General features: G+C 46.1%; 1 protein-coding gene across 1 annotated transcript; it reads right to left on the bottom strand.

Moving 5' to 3' along the window:
• Positions 1-47: 47 nt before the first annotated feature.
• Positions 48-25,922, bottom strand: LOC131262994 (lachesin). Its single transcript, XM_058265110.1, has 2 exons — positions 24,961-25,922; positions 48-2,066 (listed from the first exon to the last, which is right to left on the bottom strand). The coding sequence occupies exons 1-2, from the start codon at positions 25,502-25,504 to the stop codon at positions 1,501-1,503; spliced, it is 1,110 nt and encodes a 369-aa protein (XP_058121093.1). The 5' UTR covers positions 25,505-25,922; the 3' UTR covers positions 48-1,500.
• Between the last annotated feature and the right edge of the window lie 567 nt (positions 25,923-26,489).

The following is a 26,489-nucleotide window of genomic DNA, read 5'->3' as shown; positions in this document are numbered from 1 at the left end:
TTGATCAACCAACAGTTTTACAAAATGAAAACACGCTTGAGTTTTATTAAAATCTAACTTAAAACGCTTTATTCATTCGGTCGCTGCTTACATTCATCAGTATCCTGTCGTCTTGTTGCCTATTGCTTTTAGAAATTTTCTCACATTATACACTGCTGGCCGCGAAAATATTCTTACGAGTGAAAACCATCGAAAGCGACATTGCGTCAAGCAAAAACTCTATTGCTTTAAGCCTTGAAATTATTTGTTTTTTCACCGCCCCCATCGACGAGCGCGGCAAAACACCGTGTTTTCGGCAAACTAAAATTATTCGTTCTGCTTACTTTTCAAAACGTGATCGAGAGAAAAAACAAGTTCCTATATAGCACTTATTGTTTAGCTAAACACAAAAACCTTACAATTACGAAGAAGTAATTTACTGCCAGCAAAGCTGCCTCGAACTGATAAAACGCTTGGTTTTTGATTTCTGCCACGCTGCCTGGATTCCTGTGCGCGGGACCGACGTACGGATAAAAAGCTTTGCCTCTTTGCATTCGAAAGTCGCTCTCGCGACGAGCTGAGTTCCTATACCATATACCGCGCGTTCGTTCGCCCTTCCCTTCTAAATCTATGCCCGGACGACATACTGTAGCCATAAAATTATACAAGAAGTGTCGAAACTGGGACTACCAAGTTTACAAAACACTTGCGCTGCTCTCACTAGAGTAGCATTCCCGTTGCACTGCGCACCCACTGCTGGCTAGTCTAACGAGAAGCCGACGAAGAGGAGATGAAGTCAGTTCCCTTCCTACGTACAAGAGCTATCATGTTCACAGATACCTTGGAGGGAATGGTTGTATATGCTTTACTTAATTAATGGATTGCCGAAAGTTAGCATATCTGAGGGTCGACTTACCCACTTGAATGATTTCCTAACTTCTTTTCTTTTTCCTTCCTTGTCTACCACACACCGTTTTGTCTTCCGTTTCCGATGAGCCACACATTTCGTAAGTCAAAGTGTATTCTCTACTCTTCCGGATTGCATCTTCTTTTTCGGCAACAATATTGGATGAAGAGTACCATCCTTACTTCTAGCTATTCGAGATATGTATTTGATGCTTGTTAGTAGATCATTCGGAACGTGTTGCCCTATCTCTGATCGGTTTCTGAATTAATAGTTTGGGTAAGCTGGAATGTGTCTTGGAGGTAGACCTTAAGGTACACGCATTAGAACAGCGAAGTTCTCGGTACAAAAATTGTATATAAAATTGCTGTTCCTAAGTCGGTTTCGGTTCAAATATGATAGTATTTTCCATGATTGACCTGCGGAAGGTCTTTGTGATGTTTATCTAAAAACCTGCGGACGTCCTGAGATTCGGAGTCCTGAGGTGATCAGGTGTCGGATTAGTGATGATCAATGGTCAATGGAATGGATTGTCGATCGTTTTGGTTGCTCTGTCGGTTGCCGGCTAAAGAAGAGATGGAATGCACGAAAAAGTTGGTCCATTCTCGCACACGGGTTTACGCGTGCTTTACGTGCTGTGCCGCCGCAACCACCGCCAGGATAGTGGCCACCAGCAACAGGAAGCTCGACACCGTCACCGTACTCGCATCGCCGCCGTAACGCGCCTGCCCGCAAGCCGGCGGACACACGGGAATGACCGACTCGGTGAACTCGACGCGGCCCTCCGCCTCGCCCAGCTTGTTCGTCGCCTGGCAGATGTACTCGCCGTACTGGCGCTTCTCGGCCGTGATGACACGCAGCGTCGTATCGGTGAACTCGTCCGCCGTAGCGAACTGCGACAGCTGGTAGTGCTGGTTGCTCGAGAGCTGCACGCTGTCCTTCAGCCAGCGGATGGCCGGTGGCGGATACGCCTCGATGTGGCAGTCCAGATCCATGTCGTACTGGAGCGCCTGTTCGACGCGTGGCCGCGGGATGGTGACGACCGGTGCAAACTCCACCTCCAGGTTGACGTTACGCCGATCGCCCCGGCTGACACCGTTGTCCGCCACGCAGTAGTACGTGCCACGGTCCTCCTTGCTCACGGCGTGAATGTTCAGCACGTTGCCGGAATAGGTAGCGCCACCTGCAACGAAAGGGAGTGAGAGAACACACGCGAAACAATTTATTAGTAAGGAACATCAAAATTAATTTAATTTATTGCAACAGTTTACGCCATAAAACGTACCTCCGGCAAAGCGAACTGGAGGGAGAAAGAATACGTTCCCGTTTTGGGGAAAATTTAAAGACCACAAACAAACAAGCAACAAACGGTAGTGGTGTTTGTGGTTGTTGTTTCATTTCCCCCTCAGTTTCAGTCCCCTCCCTTTTTCCCCAAACAAGGACAGCATAAGCCGCACATCGAGCCTTCGTACAACGAAAACTTTCAAACATAGAAAAATGGCTTCCGGTGTGCGGAGAAAAAAAAAGCAAGATGATGCTTAGGCTCGCGGGTCCGCCAACGCCGAAAACCGGCAGGACACAATCTGTTGTCTGTTGCTGCTCGCGTTTTTTTTTATCGTTTGCGCTTTGCTGATCATCATGGTTGGACGTTCAGGCCAAGGTGCAGGGTGGTGGGTTTTGGGTTTTTGATGTGTCGCGAGTCAGTGAGCACAATGCTTGCTGCTGCTGCTGGTGCACCGATAATTTGTTGTGTCCCTTCTCTCGCGCTGGCCAGCTTGGGAAACCCCACACAAAAAAAGGGTCGGTACGGCGATCATGAATAGTAATTACTCAGGCACGCAGGGAAATAATATCAACCGACGCAACGATAGACATTCGGGCTGTTTTTAATTTTTTCTTCTTTTCTACGACCTCTTGTGTTCGACAACGTCTCACGTGGTTAGCTACGCACAACGACACGTGCATACGGAGCAACCACATCCGATTGGGCCTTTTTTTTGTCTCGAAACTAAATGGACATGATAATGAATTAACGGTTCTAGGCTGTCGCGCGTTAGGAAGCGGTTCCCTCCGATGCCACGCTCGGTGAAATGGGAGAAAAATTATCGTTATTTGTCACTGTGGCGGCACTCCTTTTTATGTCCTGACGCAGGATAATTCTCATTCCCATTCCGGGGCCTTCGCGCGCGACTGGAGATGTCACAGGGTTTAACAGCCCGGAACAAATCCATCCGTTTCGTTTTCCCCAACACACCCACGAACGGTGTGGGGTGAGAGGTCAGTATTCTACCTTCGGCTCTACAACTGGTTGAGACTAATAATGAAGTCATTATACGATGAATCGGTGTGATCAGATGCAGTTTTTAGATTGAAATAAAGCTTGCGTCAAATGGTGAGCATCATGGCAACCGTGGGGGTTGTATGACTTGGCCGCCAAGAATATGATTTTCAAATTTTACACAATATAGTTTTACGATCAACGGTCTGGGCACAGTTAGTACGACACAATGTTTGTGTCTTTGAAATTTCTTCGTCTGTCTTTCTGTGTTTTATGTGCCATTACTTTCCGTCGTAAAAAGCAATGAAATCTCGGCCAGCATTAGGACCATTAAAAGTCAAGTGCGACCAAACCCATGGTACTTGAACACTGGAAGACCGTCTTTATGATCATCACATGGGGTGAAATGAACCAGAAACTCGCCGACGCGAAGCATAAATTCAAACGCCACGGTAACCGATACGAAATTAGAGTATTATCGCGACTAATGTTGATAATGTTTCTATTTAACTCGATGGGTCTGAGGCGCAACGTTCGATGCTCAGTGGGTTGTGGATGTTCAAATTGAAATTTAATATTTTTGCTATCGAGCAACAACACGTGAACGTTGCATAACGACGGTTTTTGGTCGTTCCGACCTTCGTTGGTCGCAAGCGGAGATAAGATTCTGTTGTGGCCACACCGTTGGCACTGTTGGCGGACAGTTTTGTGAGGGTAGATTTTTGAATAGGAACATATTTATCAAACCGGAAGAGGTTTCGCGTTTCATTTCCTGGCCTTAGAAAGTATCTTTATTTAGCATCATACCCCATGAAACTAAAAGTCTGAAATACTGCTTCAACCGCAAACAAACGTTGGCTTTATTTTTAAAGTGTAAACATTTGACTCTAAGTATTTAAATTTGAAACGATAGGCTGTTTCAGCGGACATGATACGCAAGCGTTTTGTTTTTGGTCTCGAATGAGTGTTTCGTATTCTGGTATGTCTCATGATTGTTTAACGACATTCGAGGCGTTTGCTTACGCATTTCTCGACCAATCTTAACTTGATCAAGTATCGCACGATCAAGTATCGAAGTTTGAGATCTGGCGATAGTGATGTGTCCCGTTTCAGAACCACTTCAGCGAGACGCGGTTGTTTGAATTTCAATGAGCCTTGCCGGTCGCCGTTGCCCAACAAAACTTGTGCTCAATGATGGCTTAAAAAAAGAATTAAAAAAGAGGAATGAAAAAAACGGTCACACTCTTCGGTCCGGCATAGTAGAAAACGCAACGGAAAACCGACGCCGGGCAGCACGTTTGCCCGAGGAGAAATTAATCCGTGTCCCTTCCATTCTGAAGTGTCTCCGCTTCGTCACCTTTCATCTTCTCGCACGCATTTCCCTTCTGGCGTGTGTTTTCAAGTGGAGGAACACACTTGAACGAGAGAGGGTGATGGGAGTCGGGTTCGAAAACTGTCACCATTTTTCCCTTCTGGGTTCTGGAGAAAGGTTTCCGAGAGGGACCGTGGAAAACAAAGGGACGCGCCAGGCTCGTTTCATTGTTCTGCAATTGGCCCGTTCCCGTCGAACCACGGGCGGGTCGTGATTCACATTTCGGGCACACACATAATGCACACGGATGCACATTCGGGGCTGGTGTTGGCATTAAATTCCGCGTGCATCGACATCATCAAAATCAGCTCTACACACCCGGCTAAATTATCGTTGTGGGACGTGTTGTTTCGGCGACCAGCTCGAGGGGAGATGATAAACGAGCTGGGAATGAAAACGATAAACTTCAATGCGCAAACCGACACGGAACTCGACCGTTTGGCAATACAATTCTCTTTTGCTAGAAACAATCCAGCTGGTTCGGCTATGATCCGCTTATAGCCCTCCGCTTTCGATTGCTTATGCTACTTTGAATGCCCAAATAACATTGACCTTCTCCGGAAGCTCGATGGGAACAGCAAAAGAGATACTTTATTCGGTTTACGGAATCGGATTGCGCATAATGGGGACATAATCCACTTACTTCAAGGACTAAGCAGAGCTTTACACAAGCACCGTGCATTTTGTTTACCTACTGTTCGAGATGCTTATGACACTTCCGAAGGAAACAGCGTGATTCGTGCCAAAAACCGACACGAACAACAAAATCCTTTCAGTTTTACGTTTTTCAACAGAATAAGTAATTTGCGATTCCAAATCGCAACTTCCTGCGAAAGTAAGAGTAATTTGCGATTCTTACTCGGAGAGGTCGATTGAAGATTCAACTGAAGTTTTTCGTGGAAGCTGAAAATGGAAGTACAAAGCAACATTCGGAAAGGCGTCGTACGGATTGTGCGTGCAGAACTGAAGGACACCATAAAGGATGTCATTAGGAAGATGGAGCAGATGGAAAATCTGGTTCCCGGACAAGTGCTTACGCTGTACAACGGTGGACGTCCGGTTTCCGAGGAATTGCTGGTCTCATCGCTTCGGTCGAACGAGCTGGAGCTGTTGGTCCCACTCCCTGGTGGCAAGGTACACGGTTCGCTTGCCCGCGCCGGGAAAGTTCGCGGCCAAACACCCAAGGTCGAAAAACAGGAGCGCAAGAAGCGAGCAAAAACTGGCCGGGCAAAACGCCGGGCGCAGTTTAATCGTCGTTGCAACTGCGTAGTACGTCGACGACATCTTTAAACATTGCGAACACTTCAACTGAGAAGATTGTTTCGTAAGATTAATAAATATCAACTTCTAGAAAAAGCGAACGTCTGCCTTTTTGCGTAATTTATTCCAAATGAACGTATTTTTCATGACATAATCCAACATCATTTCTAAGAGAATCTACAACACGTTCCAGTTTCTTGTCAACCCTCATTCCACGAAGCCATTCAAATTTCCAAAACCAGAGCGATGGAAGAAGCGAGAACCCGTCATAATTTCACTGCCGAGTCTAGCACAATCAACCAACCAGGCGGATTGTGCGTGACTTACGGAGCGGAAATCGAGTGACAATTGCACGATGCCATCCGGGACCAACGTTGTACCGGAAGTCTTCTACCCGCTCTTCGCCCGAATCATCATTTAATACGATTGCAACCCATTTTGGGCTCGACCGACACGGAAAATCCCATGCGAAACCGTCTACGAAAGGAATTATTGGCTGCACAGCGAAGCCCTCTCTACCCTCAACGCCCGTGTCCTTGATGTGGAAGATTTAATCCACTTAAAACACAACCTTCCCACCAGCTGGCACAATGCACTCGGAGAGGGATCCATTGCTCTCGATATCCTTTTCTTGCTGTTTCCGTTGCAGCACTGATACCGGACGCTTTCAGTCGACGCATCTGACGGGGATTAAATTTGAGCAAATTTCGTATGATTATACACGCATGCCTTGCTAGGAAACAAAACTGGAAAACTAGACCGTGGAGTGGAACATTTTTTTTTGCGGCATTTTGTTTGACGACGCTGGCTTATTACGATTCGCTGCTAAGGATAGACCTTCAGGGTGGAGTAATGATAGGTTTCTATTCCAGAACTAACGAATTTGGATTCAGTGCAGGGAATACGCGAATTGGAAACAGCTGCAGAATGTAATTCAAGGTGTGTCTATGATTAAATACATAATTGTATCGTCCTTTAAGCATAGGTTAGCTATCGTTTTGAATTACATTTGCTTTTTGCAAAAAAGTTTAAATCGTTGTAGGGTAAATTTATGGAACAAACGCTTCCGAAATTGTTCCATTTAAATAGTTTATGGTGCCCATATACTGTTGTATGAACATAAATCACGCACAAACATGGTTTCTCTTTTATCTTCGAAAAGGTAGTAAATTAAAGACAGCAATAAAACTATATCCGCAAAGCCCTGCTCACAACCGAATCCTCACTGATCTCGTTAGCGAGTTAGAAGGGGATTGGTTCGACATGTGCGGCTCAATTTGTAGCTTCACATTGTCTTCCCTTGTCTTCTTCACCTTTTCGACGGAAATGAGCCTAATGTGTCGCTGCCTACAACCCCCCCTCCCTCCGAGGTCGGATGCAGTTTGTGCTCATTAGCGTCACTCACGTACGGCCTCATTATTGGATGAGACCTCACAGACAATTTTGTCACCAAATGTTCCTATTTTCTAATCCACACTCGCGTTTCTCGCGTACAATGGAAATCGGAAATGCAACACGCACGCTTGGATGCGCTTTGTTTCCAACTTGTACCCCAATGAGGCCGGAAAAGAGAACCTACTTTCAGGCAGCATCCGCGGTTCGGTTATCGCTTTTGAACTAGTTTTCGTCCGCTTACAAAGCGACTAGATCAGTGTAGACGATTGTCCATCACTTCGATGGTTTCACAAGATGGAGTTGCATTGAAAATGATTGCATTTGTGATGCAAATATTTGCATACAATCGGTGTACATAATGGGCAGTGTGAAAGTGAGATGAGCTCATCAGACTTTTCAGGAAGGTGAAAAATAAAGTACTATCGATATCAAGTTATCGTTATCATATCATATTTCGCTTTGATGGTGGAAAGAATGTCCTCGTTTTTACGGCGACCATGGAAGGACACCATATTTTCGGCAAGATATGAGAACACGACCCTCAACGGTTCGGGGTTGATGAGCCGGTGGCAAAATGCAACCCGGAAGCTACACCCTCACACTTCTTCCAGCTCCTTTCTTTCGCTCTCAATGCCACCACCCGGAAAGGGAAAGGGGCCGGGGTGTCGAAAAAAGGGTCCTTTCGGTTTCTTTTCAGCCAAAAAGTCACCATATATCCCGGGGGCGATCTGAATCGGGTGAAAGGTACGCTGGATCGTTTGCAGGCGTAATTGGTATTGCGTCCTTTTGCAACCCCTTATGAAGGGTGTGTGTGTGTGTTTCCAATTCTGCCATATTCCATTTTGGCATATTCGAGCGATCGAAAGCCGCTTCCTTTCCTTCGCTTCCGGGTGCAGTGAAAGTGTGGATTTTAAATCGTTCCCTCCTGGGCAGTCCCGCGCTGTTGTTTCGCTGGCCAACTACATAACCTCAAACAACACACCGAGGTTGCAAGGACAAGGACAATGACAAACCGACGCAGCACTTTAACGACGCTCGGGGGGCCCACAGGATCGGTTTCCGGCATTGCATACCTGCAAAGGAAAAAAGGAAAAAAGAAGTATAAACCTTTTGCCTGGCATCATCGAAATCGTATTTGTGAACAACGCTTTTCCCTGCGGGGGGTTGAGGAGGGGGGTTCGTCGTGTGTGCACTCATAAATTAGCTTTTGCCTGACAGGCAACGAACCCTTCCTTCCCCGCTCTCTTCCCTTTGCTCGCAGGAGTGTCTCTTTTGCGGGATGCTCAAAAAGAGGAAACCGAAAACCAACCCCGTTTCGACGAGTGTCCTTCCTTTTTCGAAATCATTTCGACTGTCGCGTGTGGCGCATGTGTTTTCCCCAACTTTGTTTGCGTCGGTTGAACGACTCGGAACGCGCGACCCGCGTTTTCCGTTCGCCAGCGAGCCAGCATATGTCGCAAAGGAAGGTTATTTCCGGCCAAGAGAGGAAGCATCGGAAGGGCGTAGAGTTAAAACCGTGTGTTTCAGTTCCATAACGTAACAACTTCACGCAAAGGGTGTTGCTAAAAAATTCCTCGCACTGATGCGGGTGTCCAGGTGTCCCTATGGAAGGGACGAGAGGCCACCAACTCCGATGCAAACGTACCAAGGATCGTACTTCCCTTCCGGGGGCTTCGGATGCAAACAAACGAAATTCAAAGTCTCTTTCATAGAAATGAATATTTTAAATAATTCAATAGATAAACATTTGCCGGCCAAGTTTGCGCCAAAGTAAACGATCCGAGCAACAAAAGCGCGTTGTTCTATTTATCGAAAAATCCACCGAGAGTCGATTTGGCTTCCATCTCCGGGTGGTTTTCTATTTGATGTTGTTCGACTCGGAAACAACATTAAAACACCACGAAAATAAAACCCGACAACCATATCGGGGCGCGTGGGGGGAGATCGTATTTTTCCCGTACGCGAAGGACATTTTCCGGGTGGGTTTGAGAAATGTCGATTTTCGTAGTTTCGTGGAAAACCTCCATTTTATTTGCAGCCCGCAGGTGCAGCAGGTGCAGTTTTTCGTCCCACCGCGTTTTGTTTGATGCCTCCGGCGCCGGCTGTAACATGTTGGAGGTGGACAACCCCTTTTTTAACAGTACCCTTCCTTCCTCCCTACCCAACGTAGCTGATACGCATCGGTTCCGTCATAAATTCTTCACCAAAAGGGGCCGAAAGAATGTGTGGGTGCAATTTAAATTGATCCTTCCAGCCCTTGGACCGCTTTGTCGCCGCCATCGCAGTTCTCTCTTCTGGAACAATGCAATGAAAATTTAATTAATTACAATTATAAAACCATGCCACGCGCATTCGTCCGGCAGTGGGCTCGGAGTGGGGTGGAAAATTATGGGGACGATTCTACGTTTCAATCTCACACGTCGGGGGAAGATTCCACTTTGGAGGAAAACGTGGTTGGGGCTTAATCGCTTCTCTGTGATCAGATGTTGTTTCTTTTAATTTACTAACTTGTAAAATACAACCAAACTTATGTTTTGTTTATTTAGGAAAAAGCTTTTTATCGTCTATAATTGCAACTTCCAGAGTGAAATTCACCATCTAATGGTAAATGATTATCGAGAATTCAAAGGGGCCACATTTTCACCGATCGAAACACGCAATCCTTAGATTGTAGACACCCGATATAGCCACGGGTTCGAGGAGCCTCAGAAAGAGTATGTTAATTGCCATGATGGAGCATAAATATCGATTCCACGAAGCAGAAGGTTCCATATAGTGGTTGTCCAAAAACAACAAAATATGCTTTCTTTCTCTACGTTGCAGACAAATAATAACAGACCTGTCCGTTAATGTGCGAATAATTTATTCATTTGCGGTGCGTGCAACGAACATGATTCATTTTTTCCCCCGAACAACCCCTGTGCCAATTTTTGTGAGGAAAAAATATCGATCGGAATCTCGCACGGAGAACCCAACGAGGTCACAATTTCGCGTCGTTAAGTAACAGGGCAAACTTTAATGGATTATTTGCGGTTATGTTTGTTTGTTCTTTTCCGCTGCACTATTTCGCTCGATTATGGGACATAAAAATAATCGTTATTTGTCTTCATTATGTGTCATCTTTCTGGCCTTCTTTCGATGATTATAAGTTACCGCACCGTCGTTCGTACGCAGGGTATAAAGGGATTCTAGTTCTCCCCTGGCGACGCCGAAGTAACATCCTTTGCGACACTTTGGTTTTCAATCAAAGAGGGAGTATGGATAATCCACTTATCCACCCCGGCAAAAGGCAAAGGCAGGCAATCGAGCGATTAGCCAATCGAAACCCGACGGCTGCAATCGTTCGAACGCATAAAACGCTACCCCTCAGGGCAGTGGGTTGGTCGTAAAATAGGAAATTTAGCTTCCAACTTAGCCCCAACCGGACGACATTCGCTTTTGTGAAGCGAACGTTAGGCATTTTAGGTTCGCAAGGGAATTTAACTTCTCTTTCGTTGAGTTGAGTTTTGTGACTTCGTGTCGAGGAAAGAGGGACTAGCTTTCCAAGCACAAATACAAGCCCAACCAAAGTGAAGATAATTGATTTATCATGGCGTGACTTTCCTCGAAGTCAGGTGGCAAAGGGCTCGGGGACCGGGATTGTGTTCCCTCTTCTGTGAACCGTTTGTCTAATTAGTCAAAGGTTTTTAATCAAACTGAAAACCTCTCGTTCCAGCTTGTCTCACAAAAGGCGCGTCCTTGATCCTGAATTTCGTCTATTTTCCATCAAATTATCCACGCAACACAAGGGCCCCCGGTCGCTAGGCTCGTTATCATCGGAAAACTCACCCACCTTTGACAGGAGCTACTTCTCATGGAAAAAGCGACGAAAAACAACGGTTCAACAGCTTTACACGCATCGGTTGTCGCTAATTAGAAACTATCTTAAATTGTTTTCGGGTAGGAAATGGGTTTTGACACCCAAGGCACATTAAAGGCACAGGCCCCAATGAAGTGGGGAAGTGTGTGTTTGTCCTTTTCCCGTTCGTCCATTATCCTTGCGGCTAAAGGTACTCCCTTCTATCTCTCGCTTGGGTATTCTGAGGTCTTTGCGGTAGACACCAAATATATCGAAAAAAGGTTGCTTTTAACTAAAAGAAAGGGGAGTCAGGTTCGCGTGTCTAGGGTTCACTTGTGCATGAAATATTCCCTAACCACGCGTCTGATCCGCGTCGTTCGACTATCGATCATGGCGGGCGGGAAGGTTGGAAGTGGGCGCAAAAACATTGCTCAAAAAAAAAAAAGGTCTAGAGCCAAACCCCGGGGTTTGGAGCGGGTGCATCTGGGTCTGGGAGGGTCGCTAAAACCACCGCACTTTGGTATGCGTCTGCGTGTAATCGTAAGGTAGAAGCGTGTCTAGTCCGGATGTCGCCACGAGGTTCATGAGGTGGTCGACAACCCGTCAGACGATGACGTACCATCCCCAACACACACACACACCCCCGTCGGGGTTATTTGCCATCATTATTTTCCGCTTCCCGGCACGCCGTCCTCGTCACTCAGGTAACACGCGAACGAAATACTCCTTTCAAGGAGGGAAAGTTTAAGGCAAAAAGGAATATAAGGACCGATCACCGCAAAGGAACGTCCCGCCGCCGGCTCAACTGACCATCGTTCCTCCTTCAATCGTGAATTTTGTTGGTTTATCGGCAGCTCTTTCCAAGGTACCCGTTATTTCCAAACCTCGGATTTCACCGGAGAATTTCCTGATCCTTCCGGATATATCCTGCGAATATTAGGAGTACGATTGGCGATCCATTTGAATCTTTTATGTTTGAATTTTTATATAAAAAAAACTGAGATAAATTTCAATATTCTTTTTAACGAATAGGTCTAGAGGTGGATAGCAAAATATAAAATTATTCGCTATGACTTGGTTAATTTTTTTTTTCAAAACTAAATTACAGGGATTTTCAGTTGATATCATAACAGTAGCAGTATTTATTCCAATTGCAGCACATGATATTCCAACAGTACCAGTTGATTTCATAACGCAATCATGTTTATTATAACTGTGTCAGTTGAAATCAGAATCGTAGCAGTTGATATTATAAAGTTGGTATGGCAGGTCGAGCGATGCACGTAACTAACAAGTATAAACGTATATCGCATGACTGACACGCCAAAGTTGATTTACAAAGCAGGTGAATTCATCTCGCATGAATCGCTTTAATTTCATTAGAAAACGAAAGGAATTTTTAAACAAGATGTCAACTGACACAGTTATAATAAACATGATTGCGTTATAAGTTCAACTGACGCAGTTAGAATATCATGTGCTGCAGTTGGAATAAATGCTGGTACTGGTATGATATCATCCGAAAATCCCTGTATTTTCCCAAAACAGGTCCAAGTGCCAACATGCGGTAGTTCTAGTGTTACCTGCACGTTTGTTAAAAAATAGCGGAAACCAACCGCCATCCAGGATACACAGGATATGTTTATTTAGTTCCCTTTTAGCTGGGAGGTTTGATTGCAGGGCGTGTAGAAACTCCAGGAAAAAAACTGCCAGGAAGATTTGTTTCCGTCCCGAAGGATTTCACGACCGCAAAAGCAGTCGATATGTTTTGTAGAAAGTAACAGTAAAAAAATGGTAATAAACGTTTTGAAGGTTCGGAACAGCGTCGTATATGGCAATCATAATGCAACCCAGAACGACCAGGACCGGGAAAGGACAGGAAAAGCCAGGAAAAGCCTCCGCCAAAATCCATAAAACTTCCACCACTCGTCATCGGTCACGGTCATGATTGTTATTGCTAGGGGTGGGTTGGGGTTTGTCTTTTTTCTTATTCGTTTTTCCCGTGACCATAAAACGATTGCACACCACACGGAGCACCGAGCCCGTTTAAATGGTTCTATTCGATTTGATGGCTTACGGTTGGAGGACGCGGCCCGGGTCAAACCCGGGGAGTCCTGTCAACCACTGTAAAAAGGTGCATAAATTCGTCGCCGAACCTTCGAAGGGGAGCGGCGGCGGCGGCGGGGTTTGTTCAGCAGGCATAACGATGTTTATTGGTTGCAATTGACAGGAGACAGTCACTGCCCTTGTCGTATATGCTGTTGTCTACGATGTGGTTTTGCATCCGTTAATTCACCTGGCCTTGACTGGGTATCCGTGTGTGTGTATTTGAGTGAAATTTGGGATTGGAAAATGAGCGCAGGACCGGAGGGTTTGAGTGTGCCATGAAAAATGGATAATTTATCCTTCGTCTCACTGCGAACGGAAAGGACCTTCACCAAAGTGCAACTCCCAATTAACTATCTATTGTGTTGATGGCAGCCTGTTTTTTTCGGCTTAAACGTTTTTCCCGATAAACATCCTCCCTCTTTCACTCGTTATTTTGTGCTTCAATCGAGACCAAAAGTGAGCCTTTACACATTGTTGCGTCAATGTGCTTGCGCTGTGTGTATGAGTCACCCCAGCCTTCAGGGACCTTTAGAACTTCAGTAAATCGAACTCCGTTCCTCGGCAAACACCCGGTTGTACGGGGAAAAATAAACACACCGCCGCCGCCAGTTGGAAAAAAACAGCCGGAAAGGATGCAAAACAAACAAAACCATATTCCAAAGGCGACTAGACGATAGATAAGCAAAGAACGCGGCACAGTAAAACGGTTTGCCATCGATTTTGGGGGTTCCAGAACTTGGATGATAGACAAGGGTCGAAGAAACACAACCTCGATCGATCTTCGTCTGCTCTATCGTACCCGTCGGGACTGGAACCGATCCTAACAAAATATTGACGCAAAATACGGTGGAATGTTCAACCGATCGAACCTTGATCCTTTACTTTTTGGCGAAGAGACGAACCCAGCAAAAAAGGCAACTAACGTAGTTCACTCTGACAAATGGCGGTATCGTTTCACAGGTAGGTCCAACTCTTCTTTCCCATTTTTAACCCCGTGTAGGACCCGATTTGTACAACATAAAACATATTGCATAGACGTACTATATACAGGGCCGTGGCGGAAATTGGAAGAAAATTTATGACTTGCCACACATGGCAAAATATTATGGGTTAGGAAAGGACGTTTCTGCGAAGCTAAACCAAAAAAAAAGGGGTGCGTGTTCCTATCCTTCTGCCAGCAGATCAACGTACGAGATCAGGACGTCAGGAACCATCGGAAGGGTAGAGGACAGAACAACGTTTGCACCTAATTGCGCAGATTTGCATCAGAGAGTTTATACAAAATAGGAGAAAATCACGAAAGGGAAGCGAGTAAAACTCGGTCGATCGAAACGGTTCTACTTCTATGGAAGAAATGGAACCTAGGGAACACCCTTGAGTTTCGCACCAATGTTTAAACAAATCATTTCTCGGCTTTTTTTTTGCTTTCTAGCCTCCCCCCTGCTGAATTGAAATGCCTTTTTCCACAGCGAGGGAAAAGGGATGCACAGCATAAAAACTCCGCTCTCTCTAACTTGTTATTAATTGTTATGAATAGCCAATTTTCCGAACGACGACCGGAAGTCGGCGGGTAACGGATTTAGATGCGATGCGACACTGTGGATGGGCACAGCATCACGTCCACTGCATGCCAGCGTTTTCCCCCATGAGAAAGAGAGAGAAAGAGGAAAAAGTTGTAAACTTTAGTTTCATCCATCTCCCATTTACATCTAGCCAATCTAGTTCGATATCACCGTGTGTGCGAGGAAACCCCTTTCCAGCAGCGCGCCCCAGAGCACGTGTATTGTAATAAAACTGCGCTCTGATAACCTAATAAAAACTATATTATAGTCCCATTCCAAGCGGACCGGCGGGATTTAAGCTTCGGGGAAAAAAACTCTCATTCCAACTAAGAAATTGTGAAGGGGTTTCACAAGTTATTGGAAGCATTCGAAAGTGGCTGCACCGAACGAACGGAAAGGGCCCAAAACCCTTCCGAAATATTCTTCGAGGATTGACGAATGAAAAAACTAACCTCTAAATTGATGATACTTCCTTCTCCCGGTGCGGAGTTGCTTTTCGCCATCGGAATCCCGACAAATTCTTGCATTGTTCCCAGTCCTCCAAAGTACTCAAGATATCCTCCCGGCAATAACAATAGCAGTTGTTAACACTTCCCCCTTTGGCTTTATCCCAACGGCAATCGGGATTGTCCTTCTCGGGCGTGCACGGCAGGGAGGAGGATCTTTGCCGTCGAGGGTTTGTAGCCAATGGGAAGTATATTAGTTACATGATAATTGCCAGCGATTGCAGAACTGAACAGGAACCAACCTTTACGGACACCCGTGGACAACTAATCGAGGAGGGATTCCTCACAGTACTACCCAGGGATCAAAGAACGTGTCGGTAGGGTCTCTCTGGCGCGATAACGTTCGCCGATTTGAGGTTAGGAACGGGCCCCGAGAGCCCTACCCGTCTGCTACGACCGCTTGGACCCAATTACCCTCCCATTCAATGTCAATCATCCGTTACGGAGCGCAGGGCGATTCCCACTCGAGAGGGCAGAACCAGAAGGACGCATACGTTAGCAAAATGGCGCCGGGAGCCGGGGCGACGACGATTGGCAGCGATTTTCCGGCCATTTCCGGTTACGCTCACACACACGGGAAGAGTTGTCATAACGGTGGATTAAATATGGTCGGCTGTTGATTGAACCGGTTACTGGTTAAGCGGGTTTTTCAGCTTGAGATTTATTTGTTCCGTCTCTAATCTTTCCGAGAAATAGATGTCTATTGCTCGGAAAGCTAAAATGACTAGATTGTTTTCGTTTGAATCTACTGACATCATACAAGAAAAATGAATAACCAAGTGTGGTCATATTGAGCACCAACCTAGCAACGAACGACCACTTTCGTTGAACAAAGTCTTGGAAAGTGCTCTCCTCCGTTTCCATACACACTTTTCCCACGCATGCCGAGTGCCAATTTCCATTTCCCAAATGCATGAATTATACGACACGACAATAACTGCAGCAAAGATAAGCTACTGGTCGTCGTGGAATTATGCCACCATAAATCTAGAAAGTTTTGAACACATTTCCATAACGGAGGGTTCAAAGTTCAGGCAACACCGCAACACCTAAATAAGGTCGTAGCCTACTTGTTGTTTTCCCCTCCGAGTATCTTCCGCACTAGATCCACTCTACATTAATCACGTTTTGCTCGCCATTCCCGGACCGAAAATTAATCTTTCCCGATTAGAAGCAAAGAAGGGAGGCGGGGGGAGGGGTTGGTTTTGGTTCGGAAGCATCACAATTTAATTTCCGAGCTCGTAGAAGCGAGCCCAGAAACCGCTCCCAATTGTCTTTCGTCTCACAGGGCATCGCCGGCGGCGGAAGACAGTTGAGCTAATTACTTCTTCGGAAAAGACGGAGAGAAAGCGGCGGAAGGCAAACGCAAAAAAGAAAAGTTTACGCACACAAATACGTTGGAAGATCGAAGAGAACGGAAAGTTCAAGGGGGACGAGACGGCTAACTTTATTTCTTTTGACCCAATTGAAGATGATCGTACGCATCCAAAGGTCCGAAAACTCCGCTCATCAAATGATCGAAAAGTGACACATTTAAAGAAAATGCTGGACGTTCAATTCTCCCAAATGGGGGGAGGGAAAGGGAAAACGTCCGACGCGGGGGAAGACCATTGCAAATTGATTGTTGATCTTCCGCCATTACACTGTCATCATCGCCATCAACCTCATCATCGTGCTCGTTGGAGGGGTTGGTGCCTGATATGTGCCCCGATGTTCATCGCATCGGAAAGCTTTACTCATCTCGATCTCTATTAATGCTCCCACACCGCCTCCCCCCCACGGTTCCACCCCAAAGACCAGTGTGTGTGTGTGTGTGTCTGTTAAAGACGCATGGTGTGCCCATGACATGTCGTTCCATCATCTGCGACCATAATGGTTGACTAAATATAATGATTGGCCTCAGCGCGACCTGCGGGATCAGTTTGTCCCCTTTTTTTCTCCTTCTCTCGCTCAAACGCAGGAAACGGAGGCGAGCGAAAGCAATCCACTGCGTCTTGTGGTCACGATTAGGAGGCCTGGGGAGGTCAGCTTCTTCGAAGCCGGAGTTGGAAGTTGGTTTTGTGTCATCCCCGTGTGTGCGCCCGAGATATCATCTGGATGGTCCGGGACATGAACATCCAAGAAACATAACCTAGCTTAACGCGCGATCGGACGCTGGTGTAGTGTGGCTCTGCTCCACCAGATGGCCAAATGGCTGGATGATGGGTTCGTCCACGATCACCCGCTCTCCCGGAGGAGGTTGACGCGCGTCGGTGTGCGTTTGCACGGCTAAGTAGAAAAAGAAAAAGGGCACTTAATTGGTGCAATTATGGTGAACCAACAATCAAGCACCAGCGCCAAACGTCACGATCGGTGTCTGTACGTTGGATTTCTTGTTCTTGCCTCTTGCGCCCTTTACGTTGGGCGAACTTCTGGCGGAGGAGAAGGTTATCGTCGACACGCATCGTGCGTCTTCCATTCCGGAGCCGAAGAACTAGAAACGAGTACCACCGGGGTCGCATTCGTTCTAGATCACGCTTGGAGGGTGTCTTGTATGTCAAACAATTAGGCGAAGTGAGCGACGAGTCCCCCGGCCGACCCGTTACTTTAAAGTCCAGAACTCCCTTACAGCCCATGATGTCGATAAACGCATATGACATGAGACATCGGTTGCTTCTCACGATAAAATTCCAGATCGAATCGACACGATCGTGTGACGCCTATCGACAGCATAGCTGAGCGTATATGCTACACCAAAAGGGCAGACGAGAAGGCAAACACCAGTTTTATCGGTTCATGACACTTCATGAGACACCTCCCTAGTTGACATTCTAACAAACACCACCGCACAGGACAAGATACGATGCGATTGTGGTGCGTGAGGCGTTGGAGAAACAGTACAACGCGATGGAGTATCTTAATTTAGGTATACTAACAAGTTGGTGATGATGGCAACAAGGCATGATGTTTTCTTCAGGATTAGAACATTTATTTTTATGCTCCAGATATCAGGATTGGTTGTATTGTCGAAGGAAATTTGGTAAAAGGGTAAATGAGAAGTTACTCAAATTTAATTTAATATGCCTACATTTGGAAATGTTTAAAATCATAACCAGCATCTATTATGGCTAAGTACTTTCTTATACACCCAATTTGATACCGCTGAGCTGACGAAAGCAGAATGTGACCCGTTACCAACGGGGATCGCCCCGTTCGGAGGTAAATAAAAACAAATTGGAAGGTTCGTGTCAAAGGGCCCATCACCATCGATCGTGAGGAGATTAGTTACCGGGTATTTCGTCCCCTCGTCAGTTTCCAGTTCCACTCCCCATTCCATGATTCCCATTCCGTTCAATTATCGCAAAGAAAGATGGCGTAATGCTCGACAAGCCACCGGCGAGCGATCGACAATGGCGCGCGAAAATGCTGGTGGCATTGGGCGAAACGATTAGAATAGAAAGTACGCCGGGCACAATACTTCCTCCTTTCCTTCCCGTTGCTTTTCCCCCTCTCCGCTCCCGGAGACCCAACCGCTCGACATAATTTTCCGAGCATGCAAGCATAAATCCGTTCGTACTGCCAGTTCTCCACGGATGTGCGAACCCGTAACAATGAGAAACGGAGGTGCCTACATCCCGTACCCGTTCTCCACAGCATCGCGCGAATATAACGATCGCCACGGGGAGAAGCAGGGATAGCGGGTGAACGGAGGGAGGGGGACCTAGAAATCGAACGGAGCTTCGTACCGAAGCGAAGCCATCGGTTAGAAGTCAACGACCTGATATGCTACGCCAGCGAGGCGATGCGCTGGAGATCGTGGCCCCGTTCGTATGCTCCTATGTGCAGCCTGCACATAGACAAATACAACGACGGGGAACTAGGGGGTTGGGTGATCGCGGATGGATTGAGAATCCAACGAGAACGCGATGTGCCGTTCGTTGGCTCCTCCACTGCAACTCCATCTATTCAACGGCGCATAAAAATCCGTCGAAACATCAACAGCTCCGAACAGATTCGATCAACTGGAAGGTCCACCTTCTTTATCTCTATGCCCGTGCCCTCTGATAGAGTCCCGTTGACTGGTTGTGGCCGGCGTCGTAACCGCAAAACCAACGTCTAATCGATCGAATTATAATCCACACACACTGTCTCTTCCTCTTTCGTAGTTCTTCACCTCATACACCGACCATCGCTCGTTTTTAGACTCGTCATAGGGCCAATAAGCGATAGGTGAGGACCAATTTCCTCAGCAACGATCGCGATCTTCGCTCCCTTCCTGGGGTACACCTCTGCTCCTGTACTGTCTTCCACACGAGAAGGGCGAGTTATCTCAAGTCCAAGGAAACCCCGGGTGCCAGAGGATCCGTAGATCTAATTTGCATCTTTACGCTCCGGGTAATTGCCCCGCTGCTGCCGCTGGATTTCGTTCGTGATGTTCAAGCGCTATTGATCGGAGCGAGAAGTTGGAAGCGTTGCCAACGGAAGACATTCATTCAACCGTTAGGAACACCCCCTCCTGACGGTGAGTCATTTGTAGTTAATTTCTTGATTGTTTCGTTCTCCGAGCGTGTGGCGCAAAAAAAAGGTGAACGGGAAACCGATGATGCAACCGTCAATTTCCATAGTGTTCGATATTGGGCAGAAGTCTTCGCACACCGAATTCGTCTAAAGGCTAAAATAAGTCAAAATATATTCGACACTTTACTAGGTAATTCTGCCTGAGGTTGTTGGCCCCTTTTCATCCCATGGATTCTGGGCCCTTTTTTCCCCCGAAAAAGACTCATAGCTATGAACGGAGTATAAACATGTTAGAAAAAAAAAACTGTAGAACATTTCAAAAATCGTGTAGAAGACCGTAACCATTTCCTCCGTAATCATAATTTAATGAACCTTCCACAATCCACCTTGATTTGGTTGTACGACAAGACGCGAGGGTCCAAACCTTGGAGCATACTTCGCAGGGGGGGGGGGGGGTTTCAAATTAACGTCCATTTATCTAACGCCCTTGCACCATGAATGAACCTTCTTGAGCTCTGGATCCACGGGAATTGACGAATTTTGGAACAGCACAAAGGTGTTACGTTCAAACGTGGGGTCCAGACATACTCCTTCCTGTTGGGAAGGTTCTTCAAAGGGACGGAAGAGATCATTAATCACCTCCTTTACATTCTGACGTAGAGTAACATACAGTACTCCCACGCGTCTTGAAAGGTGCTTCTTTGATGCATAAAGAGGTTCGAGTTCTTTCGGTCGAATGTTACAAGCACCGAGGAGGAACTAATTAAAGAGATTAAACACGTCGATTAGGTTAATGTACTAATGGTAAAAGTAACCGGTTAACGAGTAACATTTATTCAAATAAAAATGTAGAAAAAGACACTAACCATTGGAACTTGAACAACCTCCAAAATCAAAACATCGGCTGGAGAGCGAGTGGATCTCGCGAAAGTTTGGCGCGAAACGGTGCAAAACACAACCTCTTTATGTACAATGCAAACTAAATCCACCAACCTTCTGCTTCCCCTCCCCTTGCCCACCCCCCCCCCAGAGGTTCTTTCTTTCCCTTCGTTCAACTTTCCCTTCAACATGCGCTATTGTGTCGATCGAGCGGACATGCAACATCATACAAGGGCTCGGGTAGTTGTAAAACCTGAATGGACCAAAACCGGTTCTGCATTTGTTCTACCAGGAGGGCTGTGCGTTTGGGGGTCAGCCATACTGGCGGGGGGAAAGACCCCAGATGAGCGAAAGAGAAGGAGCGAGACGCGATCGCAATGAACCCACACAGCCAACAACCAACAACATGCTCCAAAAAGGCACGAAAGGGCACGAGCACCAACACACACACACCAGGTGAGGGATTTCTTTGTAATAACGGGAAGAAATCTCCAAGGCGGCTCCCTTTATTCCGGGGGGTGGTGGTATTGGGAGGTGAACTTGGACTTAGCCTTCCGTTACTACGGTGTACGGTGTGTGTACATATTTACGACAGCTCTAAACGTCGAATCGAGAGGAGTTGCCATTGAACACCTTCGATGTCAGATCCGTACAAGATTTGTCCTCTTATAACAAAAGTCGGTCGTGTTTAGTATACGCCCATTGCAACACAAAGAATGCTCAAAAGAGGTGAAGCAATTGGAACGCATTAATGGTGAAAGTTAGAATATTTACCATCAATAAACCGCACGCCCCAATACCGCCTTCCTAGGGTCTATTGAATGTAAAGCTGAGCTCCTACAGCCAGCGGGAAGTGCCTCCCGTTGCTCTGTTTTGTAGGTAAACACATTACCATAACCGAGGACCGATGCGGGTGCGTATTTGAATTCGGCTCAACGTCGACTTCTTATGTGGCATTTCCAGTTTTTCCAGAGTGTCGGTTGTGCTGTAATAAATAATATCTCCACCACAGATCCTCCTACTGTGTCCTATCGGTGTCGCACAGTGGGAAAAATGGGTGATCCTCTACGTTTTACGACTTTTGACTACCCGTGTGTGTGTAGCGGGATTTTCTTCCAAACCCTACTCCTACCATAGATCATCAAATGTTTTCAAACACGAAAATGAATTCGGGATTTTACTACGACTTCACGGATTGAACATTCTGACGTTAATCTTGGAAGTATGTTTCGCCTGTAGGAGTGATCTCCGATGCATCAAAGTGTATGTCCCAAGCAAAAAAGCCTCAAGGGAGGTGTTAATTTTGTCCGTCTCAACAACAACAAGGCGTGGTGTAGTTTCGTGTTTTTTTCTCAAAACATAATTCAAGAGCCGCTTCAGACGAGAAAGTGGCATTCAAAGATCTAACCTTACATCGGAGGGTGTAAATTGATTATGCCAAGCGAGCGAGGGATCCACAAAACGATCGGAACATTTTCCGGGACGTTCGTGGGATGTATTTTTGGAACATTTAATATTTATTCTCTTTGGGTCATGAGTTCAAATCGTGAACGAAACAAGTGGAATCCGAGATGCTCCAAATTTTTCCTAAGAAGATGTGTCCAAAGGTAAACCTCGTTTGACTTACTCTTACGAAATCGTTCGGACTTAAGAGTCATCACTTACAAACTTGCTTGGTTATGTAAACCCTAGACCACCGGGCGTGGTTGCAACGGGAGCCAAATTGAATTTAGCTTCACTTAAACGTAAACGGCCGATGCAATATGGGATAGATTGATCTCCCCGCGCACGCTCCGTCGAGGGACCCCCGCCTGGGTTTGCATAATTTAAGCATAATATTTGCCTGCTTGCATGCTTGTATGCAAAGCGGAACAACCGTGGAAGTGCAGCACACTTCCTCATGAGAACCGGCGCACCGGGTTTTCGATTCAACCGAGACATGATGTTTGTTGTTTGTGCGAAATCTCACCGTATTGGGGGGTTCTCCATTTGGGAAAGGTAATATCTATTTGTTTTCCCCTATTTTTTCGCAACAGCTCCTTCACTTTTCCTGCCGGCCAAATCATATGCGAGGGCGAGTTTGTTTTAAACATGAAAATGCAAAAGAAAGCGACCCCCGGAGGAGGAATAAGGGAGAGAGAAACGAGAGCAGTTAATACATTATTTTCGGTACGGTGGCAGGAAAACGACTTCGGTGTTTGCATAATTGCAAAGAAGGTTGCCGATTGGCGGAACTAAATTATGCACAAAATGGGAGGGCGAGGCTGGTCTTAGAAGTGTTTCACGCTTCCTGGAACCGCAACGAAGGGCCTTTCGAAATTTGCAATCAAACACACGTGTTTAGTTAAATTTGGTTCGTTTTGTCAGTCGGTTTTTGCATGCTTTTGCGAAAACGAAACCCAACGAGTCGTAAACGCATGGCCGTAACATTTTTCAATCCATCTTATTTAAAATAAAAAAACGAGCCACCGACGGACAAGTGCCTGGCGTGCTGACAGCAAGCAAGCATGAAAAGTCCGTTATCAACTGCATCGAATTCAATTATCATTCTCCCCCTTCGGACGAAGGCGTCATAATAGCGTGGAATGCTGGCGAATACTTTCCTACCACGTGATCTCTCACTTTCGATCCCGCGATCAACATCTTCTTCTTGTCGTGGAGAGTACAATAAATTCTAGTTCAGCACGACTCCCCAAACCCCGTCCTCTGTATGATCCATTTGGATTGCGCCTTTACATCATCATCATCATCAGCATCATGATCGTCGTTCCTGTCGCTTTCGCTACAAGTGGGGGGAAGTCAGTGTAATTCAATTCCAGTTGTCGCCTCGACTGCAGAAACCGCCGATTCAAAGATGCATAAAATTGATGTGGGTTGCGCATTACACATAAAAGAAAAAAATGCTTATCTATGTGGCCTTACGACATCCGGACGGAAAGGTACCTTAAACTGCACACTTTCTTTCACCTTCTGGCGCTTGTGTAGCCTTTTGTACAGGACGTGACACAAAAAAAAGGAAATGTTACTATGGCGCCTAGAGAAAGCAAGAACAATGTTGCCGACACCATCAAACAAGCTTGAGGTCCGAGACGTTTTGGGCCTTCCTTTGCTGGACAAATGAAACCTCGCCTTAGGCAAAAAACCTTGACTGGTCATATAAACACCTACTCGTGTTGTTATTGTTCAACAAAGTTCAACAAACAGGTACATGCAGAGGATCTGCAGCACGGGGCAATATTTCCCTTGTGGACCATTTCCGTTGTTCTTGGCTGTCCGGAAGAGGACGACTTGAAACATTCACTCACTCTGCTTGTCCGATACGATGGACCTGACCTGCCCAGCTGACGTTTTTGTTCCATGAAATCACAGGTAAGATAAACCGTAGCGATATCTGTGTCATAACTTTCCCTGCGCGCGGGTCAAAGTACAAAGAGTAGGTCCTTGAGAGCCACCTTCGTCCATGGCGGACCATGCGATTCGTTCCGGGAAAAGAAAAGATTAACAATCGGTCGATTGTGTCCAGAGAATCGCCACCATCATCTTTGGGAGGGCTGTAAAGTCAAGAAGGCGCAACGGAAGGAACGCCACAAGAAACGAGCATGTTGGAAACAGAACGTAGAACAACGTGAAGAAAAACATGCGTCACGGATCGGTAACCTTTCGCAAGGGTGAGCTGATTTCGGTTAGAACTAGCCAGAATCGATCTAATATTATGCTCCGGCGGTGTGGTGTTGCCTGGACACCGAGAACCTTTTCTCGTTCGGTCTTTTGGTTTTTGTTGTAGCACAAAATCACCATCTAATTACACCTGCGTTTTTGTAGAAGCAGGGTTTTTGAATTTTATATTTTTCTCATCGTTTTCATGTTCACAGAACTGAACGCATGCACGTCTCTGCAAATTGCACTTCCGGTAGCACCGAAAACAAAATACATGTAAGGAGTTGGCGGTATACAATTTTGTGGGAAAAATCTCCAACTTTCAAACAAAGCATTGTAACATAAATACTGCAAACAAAGAAAGGACAATCGTTAAAATTATTAGCCTTATAATGTTGATAGAGGTCTGAACATCGCAGACATATTTTGGCTTACATATTACCCTACATACGCGAAGTAGAATCATTGTTACAGATCATCAAATATAAACTTTTAAATAATGATCGTTATGACCTATTTTCCATCGCGAACTGCGTCATTGAACCGTACTTCAGGTTCCAAGTATTTACTGCTTATGCTTATTTATACGATCGCGATCGCGATATGAGTCACGGTGTGGGCATTACGTGAGCGAGATTTTAACGAACACGTGAAGATCATAGAAATGGCTGCCGCTGGAAAAAAGGAAACGACCAAAGCCCTCATAGGTAATAAACGTACTTACCTGTTGGAAGGATGGCGTTATTTTCGCGACGCCAGGTAATCTGTGGCACCGGATAGCCGGACGCGTAGCACTCCATCTGGGCGGGCTGACCCTCGGAGACGACCAGCGATTGGGTGGAGTTGTCGGAGATGATCGGAGGGCGACGCACGTTAAGCGGCACTTCGGCCGTAATTTTGTTCGTTACCGACAGCACCACCTGACACTGATAGATGCCGGCATCCGTCTCCTGAATGTCCTTGATCTGCAGCGTGTAGGAGGAGGAGGACAGGTCGTAGCGCAGCGAGAAGCGCGAGTCTTTCAGCACCAGCGAGCTGCCCGTCGACAGGAAGACGACATCCGACCGATCGTTGCTCGTCTTGATCCAGTGGACGGAGTATTCGCTGGCGTACAGGACGGAGCATTCCAGCTCGACCGTGCCACCGATGTCCTTGATCTGCTCCTGCGTAATGTAGGAGATGGTAGGGGTGCGCTGCCCGCGAACGGAGCCCACGAACGCGATCACTAGCGCCACTCCCAGCAGCAACGACAGGTTGTTGTTCCACATCGCGTTTCTTGGCTTTCTTCTCACTACTGCGAACAACGGAATCTTGCTTTGCGCGGTACGCTTTTAAGCACTAGAAACACCACACACTGGAATTGGGGGGAGGGAAAGGAGGCAGGCAAAAGCAGTGCTTCACTTTCTGGACAAGATGGAAGATCACTGAGAGGAAGATGGTCGTCGCGGAACGATGATCGCGTTAGCTCGCAGATCACTCTTTCAAATATCAAAAAAAAAGATTTTATCCACCACCAGGCGTTTCTTTTCCGTTAAATGATTTTTTCAAAGTTAACAAACGCGATATTAGAGCACGATCAGGAGAACGATCAGTGCTGTTCCGCAGACGAAAGCTTCACACCACACCCCAAAACGACGGAAAGCAACCGACCGCGATGACGAAATCGAAGCACGACGTGTTACTTTAGCAGCGGCACACACAGGTATGATGGCTTTCAAGCATTTTGCGGCTTGACTAGAAGCCCGCTGTGTTCCCCAGCATATCCATGTTGTGGCACCAACACATCCATAGCGTGTTCCGATGCGGACTATCGAAATAGGGTAAGTGTGGAAGTTTTAGCCCACTGGAAAGGCGTTCAATTATTACCCTGATTTCAAATTAAAATGCGTGCCTACCTTTTTATAGTGATAATATCGATTTATTCTAGTTGAATGCCAAATTTAGGAGTGATTGTTTAAGTATTTTTTGAGAAAATCGCTAATCGTAATCTAAGCAGCTGTCACTTTTTCAACCCATAATGCAGATAGTTCAGCATTATAAAATATATCTCCCGTCATATTACCAAATTAAGCATTTAATCTCGCTTATTTAGCAATGGTAAAGCTAAATAACAGTTTCTAAAGATGATTTTAGTCACAAAATCCATAAAATAATCATTTTTGAAGTGGGCCAAAACTGGGCCTTAACCCCTATTTCACTGCATTTGAAAAAATAACTGTCAAACTGTCAAAATTGATGTAAAATAACATTGAC

Source organism: Anopheles coustani, chromosome 2 (genome assembly GCF_943734705.1).
Source record: "Anopheles coustani chromosome 2, idAnoCousDA_361_x.2, whole genome shotgun sequence".
Classification (NCBI taxonomy): Eukaryota; Metazoa; Arthropoda; class Insecta; order Diptera; family Culicidae; genus Anopheles; species Anopheles coustani.
The sequence above is the reverse complement of the archived record's forward strand: the minus strand, read 5'-3'. Positions and strand labels throughout refer to the sequence as shown.

What these genes read in the sequence shown, in the direction of transcription:
- LOC131262994 (XM_058265110.1), bottom strand. Translation starts at nt 25,504, where the DNA reads ATGTGGAACAACAACCTGTCGTTGCTGCTGGGAGTGGCGCTAGTGATC. An exon ending in TAACGCCATCCTTCCAACAG is followed by an intron (nt 2,067 to 24,960) that starts GTAAGTACGTTT and finishes CTTTCGTTGCAG; the next exon opens with GTGGCGCTACCTATTCCGGC.